Genomic DNA, 15,632 nt, shown 5'->3' with positions numbered 1-15,632 from the left:
TATTGGATTTCATCGCGAGGAGCTGAAATGTATTCTATATGTCTCCTAACATATGCAAAGTTATAGCATTGTATATTCACAGTAGTTTGCCTATCAAATTCACTGTGCATGTGAATTTTAGAACGTATATGTGAGATATGGTTACTTTTTAACACACAAATAATGGAACGTGACAAAGTGCAGATGATACATCAACAGTTTGAATATCATCGTTTTTCTTTAGAGATTATCTAATCCATTATCTGGTTGTCAAGAAAAATCACTCATTTGCTAACGTAGTGGCTGAACAAGGGGACATCATCAAAAGCTCATCTCTAACATGAAAGCAGAAAGCTTGTCTCCGTGGCAATGGGGGGTCAAGCAAAATTAATCATCATGTCAGATATGGTCAGGATGAGCCCGCATTCTGTAATGATTAAAGTAAGTTGTATCTCATCATAATCTGATCATCCAAACATCCGACTACAATGGCAGAGATGACTGTAAATAGGACGTAATGACAGGCTCTTGTTGGCAATGAATCAAAGACTATATAAGATATTCTTTGGCAATAAACTGAATTGACACTGCCCTCTTTAATCCTTGCTCAAGTCTGCTACAATTCTAAACCGAAAAAAAAAAGTTTTGAGGTCTGTGTACAAAGCCAAACATATTTCATGAAAAGGAAAAAAAATCTGCCAGAGAGGATGGATATCTATACACCAGTCATGTGTTACAATTTAACTTATGAGAATATTTAAGCGATATAATTGGTCAGACTTCCTTGCCTAATAAGAGCGCGAGTTTAAACTAACAGCACCAGTATTACAGTGAAAGCATTCCTTTTTTTATGATTCGAAGTTTAACATTTTGCTGATTTTTATTTGCATACGTTGTGTGAAGTGGGAGTTACTGATACTTATAAAAGGTTAGTTTAGTGCAATCGCTTCATTTTCTTTATTTGAAAAATTATACAACTTGGATTGCTCTCTTCTCGTATATTCCATAGATATTTCATGTTTTTTATGTAGTTCAGTAAAAATATGCTCATAGGAAACGACTGAATTTCATGTATATACATCAGGAAAATACTTTTCCCCTCATTAAGTAGAATTAAACCTGTTGCGTGCTCAATGATGGTACATATATCACTATCTAGGTTGACTGCAGTGTTATATGCAGTGGCGAAAGCCAGTATATATCACTTGTCCAATATAACATCCTCTACACAGTATCTATGTGTGCCATTTTACGTATGTTCTTCCACTTGCTACCTTATGACGTCAGTGAAAGGGCATCTGCTATTTTCAGTATTCTCTTATCTTTTACAGTAGAGGTTCACAAACTGCATCATGCGACCCACTGGTCGACCACACAATCACCATAATTCAAATGTGAATTTCCGTAACAAAGTCACTTATTTACAATATTTTGTAAGTATTTGTAATTACTAGTCGTAAACTGATTAAGGATAGGGTGTTTCGGGGGCGAGGCCAAATTTCGATAAAATGATGATTAGTAGCTATATGGGATGAAGTATGATGCCTTACTTTATCTGATAATGGGATGGAGCTAGACAAACGTTTGGAAAGGACGAGGAAGGAAAATTGTGAGATTTTTTTTTTTTATAGTAAGTCAGGGAAGAAGGAATGCCCCAGTAAGCGAGTTACAGGTCAAAAAGATTTAAGAACCCATTCTTAACATGTCCTTTTTGAGGATTACCCACTTCCTTTCCTGATTTGTTGGGAAAAAAGGCACAATTCCACGATAAGTTAGGTCTACCGTTTTCTTCATCATAATTCTCTGTCTTTTGAATAAATTTTCTCTATTCTTAAATGTTATTCTCAGATATTTTATCTCTTCAGCGCCTCATACCTCCTACATCTTCCAATCTTTCATACTGAATAACATGATCTTTTAATTATTTCCAGGCTATAATAATTCCAGGATTTGTGCCTGCACCATTTCATCATTACCAGAGGTTAACAACACTGGCTTTTAAACGTATCAATGTACACATCGCAGACAGACAACTAGCTACAGTGAATATTAAATACTGATCAAATACAGACAAACTTTCTTTTATTTTACAAAGTTTGTCGTTTTACTTTTAGAATATCTTGTTATAGTTTAAGTATCACATATCAAAGACTTTTGAAATGTACATTTTCTTCAAAGAGTAAATTATAAATCTTAAAATGAGAAAATAATCTAGTTTATGAATCGGATATATGAGACCCAAGGTTGTGATTGTGTCTTCTGTTTGCTAGCACAGAAACACCGCAAGCATTCAATTAAACGTTAACCGAATAAAATAGCGTCAAAACAGACACAAAACGTAGTAGGTCGAGATAGGAAGTAAACAGACGTAAGCCAAATTACAAAACAAAAAAGGAAGAAAAAATTTAAGGGAAGGGATTAGTTGACGTCTACAAATCATGCTTCAAGACGAGGATTACGATTCTGATACAAGTGACGAGGATTTTGTTCCTGAAGGTATGAGCGTTTTTTCTATTGGTTTGGTATTCAATACAATAATTCAAAAGTTTAGCTTGGTATCACTTAGGTTTGGGAAACGGTTTCTTATTTTGTACGTGCCGTCTAAAGTCTGCTGTGAAAACAAAAGGACTTGCGTGGTATATTGTAGAACATTATATTTAAGTGAACGATATTAAATTCGGTGACAGTGGTATATCTCGGAAAATATAAGATTTATGTTAAGGAAAAGAAGGTTATATTTAAGTCAACTGATATTATGAATACCTAGTTTAACTATTATGACTATCACGATTTATTTTTGTATTCAGTAATCTAATCAAAATATTTCATTGACGGCAGCGTGGTGAAGAATCCTCACGGATGAGACAGCTACAGTTAATTGATAATGTCATAAATGACAAAGGTCTACAGGGAGGGAAGAATGAATGGGTAAAAATTCCTGACCTACAGCTGAACTGAAATGAACAATTTCTTGAAGCTACTTTTGATGTAGAGCTAGGGTGAACTTTTATCCTTTCACATTGATTAGGCTCATATTATCCCTGATATGGATAACCATTATCACATTCCTATTTTAAGATACAATTCCATATTTCGGGTACCACAGAAATATTGTATTTATTTTGTTGAAACTCATACTGGTCGTCTTACTACTATTCATTCAGTTGATTTTAAGTGGAGGTGCTTACATATTTCTGATTCATATGGTACAAAGTTAGTTATTTAGAAAGTGGGTAGAGCTTTAAATTGGAGGAAAGTTGCAGGGTTAAGCACAATTTGAACCTTTCATAGTATAAAAAATTGATTAGTATCACTGGTTGGTAAGGTTATTTAATGTATGTATGACTCATGGTGAGGTGCCTGAGGATTGGCGGAATGCTTGCATAGTGCCATTGTACAAAGGCAAAGGGGATAAAAGTGAGTGCTCAAATTACAGAGGTATAAGTTTGTTGAGTATTCCTGGTAAATTATATGGGAGGGTATTGATTGAGAGGGTGAAGGCATGTACAGAGTATCAGATTGGGGAAGAGCAGTGTGGTTTCAGAAGTGGTAGAGGATATGTGGATCAGGTGTTTGCTTTGAAGAATGTATGTGAGAAGTACTTAGAAAGCAAATGGATTTGTATGTAGCATTTATGGACCTGGAGAAGGCATATGATAGAGATGCTCTGTTGAAGGTATTGATAATATATGGAGTGGGAGGCAAGTTGTTAGAAGTAGTGAAAAGTTTTTATCGAGGATGTAAGACATGTGTACGTGTAGGAAGAGAGGAAAGTGATTGGTTCTCAGTGAATGTAGATTTGTGGCAGGGGTGTGTGATGTCTCCATGGTTGTTTAATTTGTTTATGGATGGGGTTGTTAGGGAGGTGAATGCAAGAGTTTTGGAAAGAGGGGCTAGTATGCAGTCTGTTGTGGATGAGAGAGCTTGGGAAGTGAGTCAGTCACTGATGATACAGTGCTGGTGGCTGATTTGTGTGAGAAACTGCAGAAGCTGTTGACTGAGTTTGGTAACGTGTGTGGAAGAAGAAAGCTGAGATTAAATGTGAATAAGAGCAAGGTTATTAGGTACAGTAGGGTTGAGGAACAAGTCAATTGGGAGGTAAGTTTGAATGGAGAAAAACTGGGAGTGGATTTGGTAGTGGATGGAACCATGGAAGTGGAAGTGAATCATAGGGTGGGGGAGGGGGCGAAAGTTCTGGGAGCGTTGAAGAATGTGTGGCAGTCGAGAACATTATCTCAGAAAGCAAAAATGGGTATGTTTAAAGGAATAGTGGTTTCGACAATGTTATATGGTTGCGAGGCTTGGGCTATGGATAGAGTTGTGCGCAGGAGGGTGGATGTGCTGGAAATGAGATGTTTGAGGACAATATGTGGTGTGAGGTGGTTTGATCGAGTAGGTAATAATAGGGTAAGAGAGATGTGTGGTAATAAAAAGAGTGTGGTTGAGAGAGCAGAAGAGGGTATTTTGAAATGGTTTGGTAACTTGGAGAGAACGAGTGAGGAAAGATTGACCAAGAGGATATATGTGTCAGAGGTGGAGGGAACAAGGAGAAGTGGGAGACCAAATTGGAGGTGGAAAGATGGAGTGAAAAAGATTTTGAGTGATCAGGGCCTGAACATGCAGAAGGGTGAAAGGTGTGCAAGGAATAGAGTGAATTGGAATGATGTGGTATACCGGGGTGGACGTGCTGTCAATGGATTGAACCTGGGCATGTGAAGCCATTGGGGTAAACCATGGAAAGTTGTGTGGGGCCTGGATGTGGAAAGGGAGCTGCGGTTTCGGTGCATTATTACATGACAGCTAGAGACTGTGAACGAATGTGTCTTTTGTTTCTTTTCCTAGCGCTACCTCGCTCACATGAAGGGGGGAGGGGGTTGGCGATGGGAATGAATAAAGGCAGACAGTATGAATTATGTACATGTGTATATATGTATACGTCTGTGTGTGTATATATATGTATACGTTGAGATGTATAGGTATGTATATGTGTGTGTGTGTGGACGTGTATGTATATATATGTGTATGTGGGTGGGTATGACCATTCTTTCGTCAGTTTCCTTGTGCTACGTCGCTAACGTGGGAGATAGCAACAAAGCAAAATAAATTATAAATGAAAAATATAGATAAGTTTGTTGAGTATTCCTGGGAAATGATATGGGAGGCTATTGATTGAGGGGGTCAAGGCATGTACAGAGGATTTAAGTGGGGAAGAGCAGTGTGGTTTCAGAAGTGGTATAGGATGTTTAGATCAGGTGTTTGCCTTGAAGAATGTATGTGAGAAATACTTAGAAAAACAGATGGATATGTATGTAGCATTTATGGTTCTGGAGAAGGCATATGATAGAGTTGCTTTGTGGAAGGTTTTAAAAGTATATGGTGTGGGAGGTAAGTTGCTAGAAGCAGTGGCAGTGAAAAGTTTTTATTAAGGATGTTAGGCATGTGTACGAGTAGGAAGAGAGGAAAGTGATTGGTTCCCAGTGACCTTTGGTGTGCGATGTTTTGTCTCCATGGTTGTTTAATTTGTTTATGGATGGGGTTGTTAGGGAGGTGAATGCATAATTTTTGGAGAGAGGGGCAAGTATGCTGTCTGTTGCGGATGAGATGGCTTGGTAAGTGAGTCAGTTGTTGTTCGCTGATGATACAGCGCTGGTGGGTGATTCGGGTGAGAAACTGCCGAAGTTGGTGACTGAGTTTGGGAAAGTGTGTGAAAGAAGAAAGTTGAGAGTAAATGTGAATAAGAGCAAGTTTATTAGGTTCAGTATGGTTAAGGGAGAAGTTGATTGGGAGGTAAGTTTGAATGGGGATAAACTGGAGGAAGTGAAGTGTTTTAGATATCTGGGAGTGGATTTAGCAGTGAATGGAACCATGGAAGTGGAAGTGAGTCACAGGTTTGGGGAGGGAGCCAAAGTTCTGAGAGCATTGAAGAATGTGTGAAAGGTGAGAACATTATCTCGGAAAGCAAAAATGGGTATGTTTGAAGAAATAGTGGTTCCAACAGTGTTATATGGCTGTGAGGCATGGGCTATAGATAGGGTTGTGCAAAGGAAGGTGGATGTGGTGGAAATTAGGTCTTTGAGGACAATTTGTAGTGTGATGTGGTTTGATCGAGTAAGTAATGAAAGGGTAAGAGAGATGTGTGGTATTAAAAAGAGTGTGGTTGAGAGAGCAGAAGAGGGTGTATTGAAATGGTTTGGTCACATGGAAAGAATGAGTGAGGAAAGATTGAGAAAGAGGATATATATGTTAGAGATGGAAGGAATAAGGAGAAGCAGGAGACCAAATTGGAGGTGGAAGGATGGAGTGAAAAAGATTTTGAGTGATTGGGGCCTGAACATACAGGAGCTTGAAAGGCATGTAAGCATTTGGGGTAAACCATGGAAAGGTGTGTAGGGCCTGATGTCGGTATGCCCTGGTTCAATCCATTGACAGCATGTCAACCCCAGTAGACCACATCATTCCAGTTCACTCTATTCCTTGCACGCCTCTCACCCTCCTCTATGTTTAGGTCCCGATCGCTCAAAACCTCCGGTTTGGTCTCCCACTTCTTGTTCCCTTCTCCTCTGACATATATATCCTCTTCGTCAATCTTTCCTCATTCATTCTCTCCATATGTAAAAACCACTTCAACACACCCTGTTCTGCTGTATCAACCACACTCTTTTTATATCAACACATCCCTCACCCTTTCATTACTTACTGGTCAAATGACCTCACACCACATATTGTCCTCAAACATTTCATTTCCAACACATCCACGCTCCTCAGCACAACCCTATCTACAGCCCATGCCTTGCGACCACATAAAATTGTTGGAACTACTATTCCTTCAAGCATACCCATTTTTGCTCTCTGAGATATCATTCTCTCCTTCCACACAATCTTCATTGCTTCCAGAACCTTTGCCTTCTCCCCCAACCTGTGGCTCACTTCCATTACCATGGTTCCATCTGCTGCTAAGGCCACTCCCAGATATCTAAAACGCTTCTAATTTTTCTCCAATAAAATTTACATCCCAATTTACTTGTCCCTTAGCCCTTCTGAACCTAATAACCTTCCTCTCATTCACATTTACTCTCAACTTTTCCCTTTCACACACTTTTCCAAACTCAGTTACCAACCTCTGCAGTTTGTCACTCGAATCAGCCACCAGAGCTGTATCATTGGCGAACAACAGCTGACTCACTTCCTAGGCCCTTTTGTCCCTAACATACTGTATACTCGCCCCGCTCTCGAAAACTCTAGCACTTACCTCCCTAACCAGCCCATCCATGAATAAATCAAAGAACCATGGGGACATCATACACCCCTGGTGCAGACTGACTTTCACTGGGAACCAACCACTCTCCTCTCTTCCTACTTGTACGCATGTCTTACATCCTTAGTAAAAACTTTTCACTGCTTCTAGCAACTTACCTCCCACATCATTTACTCTTAAGACCCTCCACAAAGCATCTCTATCAACCCTATCATATGCTTTCTCCAGATCCAGAAATGCCACATACAAATCCATCTGTTTTCTAAGTATTTCACACACTTATTCTTCAAAGTAAACACCTGATCCACACATCTTCTGCTACTTCTGAAACTACACTGTACCTCTCGGCAATCTGACCTTCTGTACGTATTTTCACCTTTTCTATCAATACCCTCCCATACAATTTCACAGGAATACTCACCAAACTTATGCATCTGTGGTTTAAACTCTCACCTTTTTCCCCTTTGCCTTTGTACAATGGCACTGTGCATGCATTCTGCCAATCCTCAGGCACTTCACCGTGATCCACACATGCATTGAGTATTCTTACCAACCAGTCAGCAACAGTCACCCCCTTTCTTACTAAATTCCACTGCATTACCATCCAAACCCGCTGCCTTGCCTGATTTCATCTTCTGCAAAGCTTTCACTACCTCTTCTCTAAACCTGCCGCCTTGCCAGATTTCATCTGCAAAGCTTTCACTACCTCTTCTCTCTTAACCATACTATTCTATCTGACCCTCTCACTTCGCACACTCCCCTGACAAAAACGCCCTACATCTGCCACTCTATCATCAGACAAATTCAGCGAACCTTCAGAATACTCACCCCATCTCCTCATTTCATCACTGCCTGTTATTACTTCCCCATGTCCCCTTCATCAGTGTTCCCATTAGTTCTCCTATGCACTTTATTTACCTCCTTCCAAAACATCTTTTTATTCTCCCTAAAATTTAATGATACTATCACAACAACTCTCATTTGCACTCTTTTTCAACCCTTGCACCTTCCTCTACTGAATGAAACAGGAAGCATTCAAGGAATCACCTACAACGCACACATGATATTTACTCCTCACTCCAGTAACATAGCAGAGAAGCAACATAGACTAAGTGTCCTCAATACACTACACTGGATTTGAACAAGAAGAATCCCATGGCATTCTTTACAAATTGTTCATCTGCTTCAGTATAAGCTATATCATCTGCTTAGTCTTCCATGCTCAAAAAAGCAAATGTTACAAAGCTGCCAGAGAGCCTTTGACATGATTCCTTGTCAGAGATTGATTGGCCCACTGACTGCAGCAACCCCATGTGTAATGTATACCTCTACTCTAGGACTTTTCATGCAATAAAGGAAATCTTTGTTTAATTTTTTCCACTCCATTTAGGAAATTTTTTTTTAAGGACACATATAAGACCATATAGTATATTTGTGTTCATGTGTGTTTGAGGCTAAGAATTTTTTTCTGAAAACTGTCACCATGGCCAACTTTGCTAACTGTACAGTGCAGTCCTTGCAGTATGTATGCACTTACTCTTCTGTACCAATTTTACAGTTTACATATACTCATATGTATATGCCATTTTTCTGCAAAGTAATGCTCCTCTTGTTGCAGATGACTGACTTGTAGTATTTACCTTATATGTACGTATAGTTACATATACACAGACTTCATTTTTCTGGCTTTTGTAATTGCTTTTATTACAGTACACTTCAAAAGATTGATATACACACAGAGACAAAAATACAGTACACGTATAGTGTTTTAATCTCTTAAGTGCTGTGGGCACAAACGTGACATCTTTGCTGGGGATTCTTGGAGATGTTGGCTGTCCTTCACATAACCATATTAATGATTTGTTTCACTCTGTCATGTCCATCAAATCAATATCAAGATATTGTATGAAATAGTCCACCTCCTCAAATTCTTGGTTGTCATGTCCATCAAATCACTATCAAAATATTGTAAGAAATAGTCCACCTCCTCAAATTCTTGGTTGTCATGTCCAAATCAATATCAAAATATTGTAAGAAATAGTCCACCTCCTCAAATTCTTGGTTGTTATGTCCATCAAATCAATATCAAAATATTGTAAGAAATAGTCCACTTCCTCAAATTCTTGGTGGCAGAACAAGCACATGTTTTTCTTGAATTGCATCCATCAAAAACAAATTGTATTGAAGTGAAGTTAGTATCTGTTTGCAGGCAGATGGTCAGTGCCCCATAGCGCTCACTTTCTCACGCTAGGATCAGGATGATCTTTACTTTTACTGATCTTCTTCCTTTCTTTTTTCTTCAGCATCCTCATGAAAACTATGTCCACTTGATTCACAATTACTTTCATATTTAACATTTGAGGTCAGGCCTCTTTTTTTTTTCTTTTTTTTTATACATTAGAGGCTCCAGTCACAGACAAAAACCACATCAAGATTGAAACTTAATTGAAATACAGAGAGGTTAATGAAAGGGAAAAAGAAGAGACAAGGGAAAGGAGTTATGAATTGTAGTAGGAAAAAACCTGTGTATTGAAATGAGCCATATATGTATTGGGAAAGACATGAAGGGGATGGAGACTTCCAAGGGGTTGGGGTATAGGGAAAGAAACAGGTATCAAAAACTGCCCACCCTTGAGTTGCTAATGGCCGTACAATGATCATGTGATGCAGCAACTAGACGAGTATTGCATGATCTAGCTAGTGATGAGGGCACACAAGCGACCAGCTTTAAAGGAGCAAAAAACAAAATAATACCCATAGAAGAAGGAAAGAGCCAACATTGCGGCATAGGGCAAGTAGGTCATGTTTTGAAGGTAGCGAGGGTGATTGTATTAGTCAGACCACTCTTGATTCAACTCTGTTAAACAAGGGTACAGACCTAGGGCCAACCTAGATATGAGAGCAGCCCTCCTTACAAGGACGGATCAATCCATAGCATAAATGGAGCAACCGTTCGGAAGAAAAGAAATATCTACAACTAAACAGGACTTCCAGTTTCTTAGATGCATACATAGCTATTTCCATAATGTGAGGTTTCTAAGAAAGAGTGGATGTTACAGAAATACCAAGAATGTCCAGTGAGTTGAGGTGGAATTACAAAGGTGAGAGGAAAGTTGTGAGGAATTTTTGATAGACAGATGGGTTGAAATCAAGTCTTGGAGGCATTAAACTTAATCACATTTCATCTATCCCACTGAGATATTTTGTACAAGTCAGAGTCTTATGAAGAGGTTGTGATGAGATATGACACAGATTGAGTAAGAGAAGAAGTAGAAGCAAAATGGAAGGGTGTGGAGGAATGCATTGTTGAGTTGTTAGCATATGAGTGTATTTGGCTATTTTAGAAAAAAGGAAATCATTGATGAAAAGGAGTAAAGTGTAGGAGAAGGAAAGAACCTTGAGGGACACTGTTGTTGATTGAGGAAGGGGAAGAGGCTGATCCTTCAACAACCATGGAGATAGATCAGCTAGAGAAGGAGAAAAGTGAGGAAGGAAGTCAAATGAAGGGAACCACCCAGTCAAAAGCTTTGGATATGTTAAGGGTAACTGCATAAGAATCCCCAAAAGCTTTCAGAGATGATGACCAGATATTAGATAAGTAAGAAAAGAATATCACAGTTGATCTTACCATATTGAAGCCATACTGGTGACCAGAGATAAGACTGTGAGATTCAAGATGTCTAAGGGTATGGGAGTTGATAAGGGATTCAAAGCCTTTGGAAGCAGTAAATGTCACAGCAACAGGATGATGGTTTAAGGGGTTAGAATAGTCACCATTCTTATGGTTGCAATATACCAATGCTTGCTTCCAAGAAGACGGGAAAGTTTTGGTTTTTAAACAGAAACAGAACAGACGAGCTAGGACAGTTGCAAGATCAGTCACACTCTCCTAGTACATGGGGATGGATGACATTAGGTCCATAAGCCTTGCCTGTGCCCAGATAGAGAAGCTCTGTTTGGACAGTTTGAATATATTATGGGAATGGGCATGTAGTAATTAGGGTTTTTTAGTGTGGCTCACACGGGACAAACTTATGTGGTGCACTTTGGCATTGTGTTGCTCACTGGCCACTAGAGGGGAAAAATTGTGAACTAAGTTGTGGAAATGCCCACTGAGATGCCAGTAAGTGAATTCTCTCTAATACCCTAACTGCCATGCATAGACTTAAAAATGAGATCACACATATGTATGGGATATCAGCAGTCCGCAGGTTAAAAAGCAAAATCTGCAGGCATGAATAAAGAGTAGAATCTTTCATAGGATAGAAGACACTTTATGGGAAGGGAACAAAGTGCATAGGTAAGAGATGCATACTTGAAGTGGGTTGGGGTTACAAATAGTGTGCCCACTGCTGTTCTTGTCATTTATCACTGACTTACCTCATAGACTGAATTTGTATCTAAACACATTTGTGGATGATGCCGAGTTCATGAGAGAATTAAAGAATGATGAAGATTGCACTATCCTGCTGTGGGACCTGTTGGTTTGATAGATAGATGATGAGAGTTAGTCCATGTAAGTGCAAAGTGATGAGGGTGGGATTAAGTGAAAGAAAGCCTGTGTGATTATTACCTTGTGGGAAATAAGCTACAGGAATCTGCATGTGGAAAGAGACCTGTGGTCGACATTGTGCTTGATTTATTACCAGAGCCTGAAATGAAGAGAGTTATGAAAAAGGCAAAAGTTTTTTGCTTGTAAATATAACAATTGTATTCAGAAATGAGGGGAAGGACATGTTCATGTTGTTATTCACTCTATATACCGGACCAAAACTGGATTTTGCCTCACAGATCTTCTGATTGCATCTAAAGAAGCTCAAATATTTGATTGAGAGAGTGCAGAGAAGAGCAACTAAGATGATACATCACTTACAGGTACACACCGGTTTTCTGGCACTCTTGGTTCCAAAGCTATGCTGAATTAGCCATTTTGCTGGACCAACTGTTTTCACAAAATAATAATTCATCAACATACTTCTAACCCACTAATTATACATCTCCCATGTCTCTAAAGTATACCATGGACTGCTAGAAATTTAAATTAAACAAATTTTAAAGGTAAATTAAATAGATAAATGAAATATGTTATACTCCTGCTCATGACTGAGGTGCTCATCAGCTAGGAGTTTTGCAAATTCGTCCACATACTCGGCAGCTCCTTCGTGGTTCCAGACCGCTTTTCTCTGCACACTTTATTCATGGAAATTCTATGGCGCTTCTTGAATCTCTGAATCCATCCTTCACTATAGTCTTACTCATGTTGTAATTTAAGTTCTTTATGGAACAATTTAGCCTGGTCCATTATCATGCTACCTGACAAGTCCATTCCATCACTCCGACGCTGTCGAAACCATTGCATTATCACTCGATTGTGCTCAGTACTCTTACCATCCTTCATAGATTTTCTAATCGTCGTTTGCTTCTTGGAATCGCTGTCTGCATAGAATTTCAATATTTTCTCCCTTTGCTGCTTTATATCATAAACAGTTGATGAACCAATACTGTAGATGTCACACAGATTACACATGGAAACACCACGGTCCATTTTTTCAACATTTCTACTTTATCTTGGATTGATATGGACTTGTGTTTACATTTGACACCATCACTGACACTCTCATGTGTGTTCGAAACCATAGCTAGGGTTAAATTTAAGCAAAATAAGCTTGGAATCATACAGAATTGTGGTATCACCACCAAGTGCAGTGTAAAGACTGTAAATAAGTGCGCCCTACACACAATGCCATCTGTGGCCGCTCAGTAAACTAGTCTGGTGGCTGTGGTAATTTCAAGTTCTCTCATGTAATTTTGTTCGGACTAAAGGAGGTGCCGAACCATCAGTTGCCGGAAAATCGGTGGTGCACATGTATAGAGAATTACGTTGCAGTGATAGGCTGTGGGCTACAGAGCTGTCTACCATGGAGGAGAGGAGAGGTGCAGGGGGACCAGAGAACAGCCTTCAAGTTTCTAAATCAGCTAGAGTAATCAGAGGCCATAAAAAAAGCTGGGTACAAAGCTAGTTAGAAAGGATATTAAGAAGTGCTGGTTTAGTGTTAGGGTGTTGGATGGTTGGAATACGCTAATCAGTGAGGCTGTGAATGTAGGCAGTTCACTAAGCTTTAGTAGGTGACTTAATGGGATAGAAACTTCAGGAAATGGAGACCCACCATTGTAGAACTATCTCCCTGTGTAGAAATAGGGACTTGACCCATACAAGGATCATGAGCTGATGAAATTTCACCACATGTGCTGAAGCTGTGTGTAAATATGTTAGATAAACCACTTGAATTGCTGTTCAAGATGTCACTGGAGAGAAGCAAAGGTCCAGAGGAGTGGAAAAGGGCAAGCATCATACCTGTCAATTAGAAAGGAGACTGGGATCAGGCACAGGATCACAGACTGGTCTCATGAAAGGGTGTGGTGTGTACGGTTCTGGAAAAGATTATTAGAAAGCAATCGGACAACGAAGTTGTAGGGAAGTGAGGTCATGTGTTACAAACCTATCATCTCATGAATTTTACAATGTAAAACTCTCTTCTCAAGCAGTACTTTTAGGTATTAGATTACAGGCACTTAAGCTAAAGCCAGTTAATATGATGATGATGGTAATGAATGGTTTATTAAATTTAGGCCGCCATTTGGCTTAAAACATGTGGTTGAGATATTACAGAACTGGGAGGTCATAAAAGCAACTAATTAAATAATCGTAGAAGACCATAAGATTAAGGTAGAGCTGGATATTTCCAAGCATTTTTCAAACACATGAGTCAGGTATGTCCAAGTAGTAGTCAGTGTAGCAAATACAGGAAGTTTTACAGTGTAAATAATATGGTTTGTACATTATGCACTTAGTGATAATTAGTTTAACATTAAGTGATGTTAGTGGTAACTGGTTGAACATTGTGATGAATAATGTTTCAGTAATGTAGCTTAACTAAAACTAAGTTATTTACTTGCTTAGCTCTACACTGATTTATGATTGTTTATGACATTCACAATGGTAGGTATAGGACTGTTTTTATATGATCCCTTGCTTGTGGGGAAGACTGCAAGAACAGAAATGTAAGTTTTGGAAGGTGTAAAAACTTTTTTGAGTGAGTTGATGTCCCACAGGGTTTTTTTCCCCCAGTGGCTGCCTTGGTTGGCTACCCATGATCTGTTAAATGTGAACTCGCATTAGCTTTTGGGGACTGGCCTGTGATATCAGCCCTGTGACAGTCGTTGATTGGTCAAGAGTGAACTACTTTATTGAGGATTGGCTGTAATCACCTTGGTTATGCACAAAGGATGAGTGAAGGGTGGTGCCATCTAACCAAATAATGGGGGTGTTAACCAAATAATGGGGGTGTAAGCTGAATCCTGGCCTGAGTATTCTCAAGGAGTCTCTTGTTTATGGGACACCCTTCTTAGAGAGGAAATATTTTAAATTTTCAAATGCTACATTTCTCTCTTTGCAGTCTGACTTGTGAGCATGAGAATATTCCCACATGGAAGAAGAGGGTTAGTAAAAACTTTTAAATACAAACCAACCCAAGGCAAAAATAACTTTCATAGCTAATCAAAGGAATTTTTCACCAAGAAGCTCTTGACAGGATACATTTGTATTCAGGTAATCTGCCTTTATTCAGAAGTTATATAATTGTTTTACAATATACACATGCACTAAAAAAGTTTATGTTTGCAGGAGTGGAGAGTGAGGATGAACCATTGATAGGTATTGATGATGAAAGCGATGAAGTGGAGCATGATGATGAAGGCAACCTTACCAAAAAAGGGAAAAAAAGAAAGAAAAACAGGAAAGGAAAAAGACAAAGCTCCCTCCCTTTTGGAAAACTAAGTGATCAAACTGGAGAGGAACAGAAAGACGAGCAGGTTGTGAATGAACAAGATAAGAAGAAAGCAGATGATATATGGGCAGGTCAGTTAGTTTTGATATCAGATTGATAAAGACTTACTAGAAGCTGTTGGCTGACAAAAATCAGGTTTGAAACTTTATTTTCATTTTCATTTTATTTGTTTATTTATTTATTTATTATGCTTTGTCGCTGTCTCCCATGTTAGTGAGGTAGTGCAAGGAAACAGATGAAAGAATGGCCCAACCCACCCACATGCACATGTATATACATACGCCTCCACATACGCACATATACATACCTATACATCTCAACGTATACATATATATACACACACAGACATATACACATGTACATAATTCATACTGTCTGCCCTTATTCATTCCCGTCGCCACCCCACCACACATGAAAATGACAACCCCCTCCCCCTGCATGTGCGCAAGGTAGCCCTAGGAAAAGACAACAAAGGCCACATTCGTTCACACTCAGTCTTTAGCTGTCATTTATAATGCACCGAAACCACAGGTCCCTTTCCACATCCAGGC

General features: G+C 39.1%; 1 protein-coding gene across 1 annotated transcript in view; it reads left to right on the top strand.

Moving 5' to 3' along the window:
- Positions 1-2,194: 2,194 nt before the first annotated feature.
- Positions 2,195-15,632, top strand: part of Yeti (yeti) — a 361,198-nt gene continuing 347,760 nt past the window's right edge. The window contains exons 1-2 of the mRNA XM_071656447.1: positions 2,195-2,475; positions 14,919-15,152. Of these exons, the coding sequence (XP_071512548.1) occupies positions 2,418-2,475; positions 14,919-15,152 (292 nt within the window). The 5' untranslated portion in view covers positions 2,195-2,417. The remainder of the gene's footprint in view (positions 2,476-14,918; positions 15,153-15,632) is intronic.

This window comes from Panulirus ornatus, chromosome 63, assembly GCF_036320965.1.
Source record: "Panulirus ornatus isolate Po-2019 chromosome 63, ASM3632096v1, whole genome shotgun sequence".
In the NCBI taxonomy this organism is placed as follows: Eukaryota; Metazoa; Arthropoda; class Malacostraca; order Decapoda; family Palinuridae; genus Panulirus; species Panulirus ornatus.
Note: the sequence above shows the minus strand (reverse complement) of the source record. Positions and strands in the feature narration are given on the sequence as shown.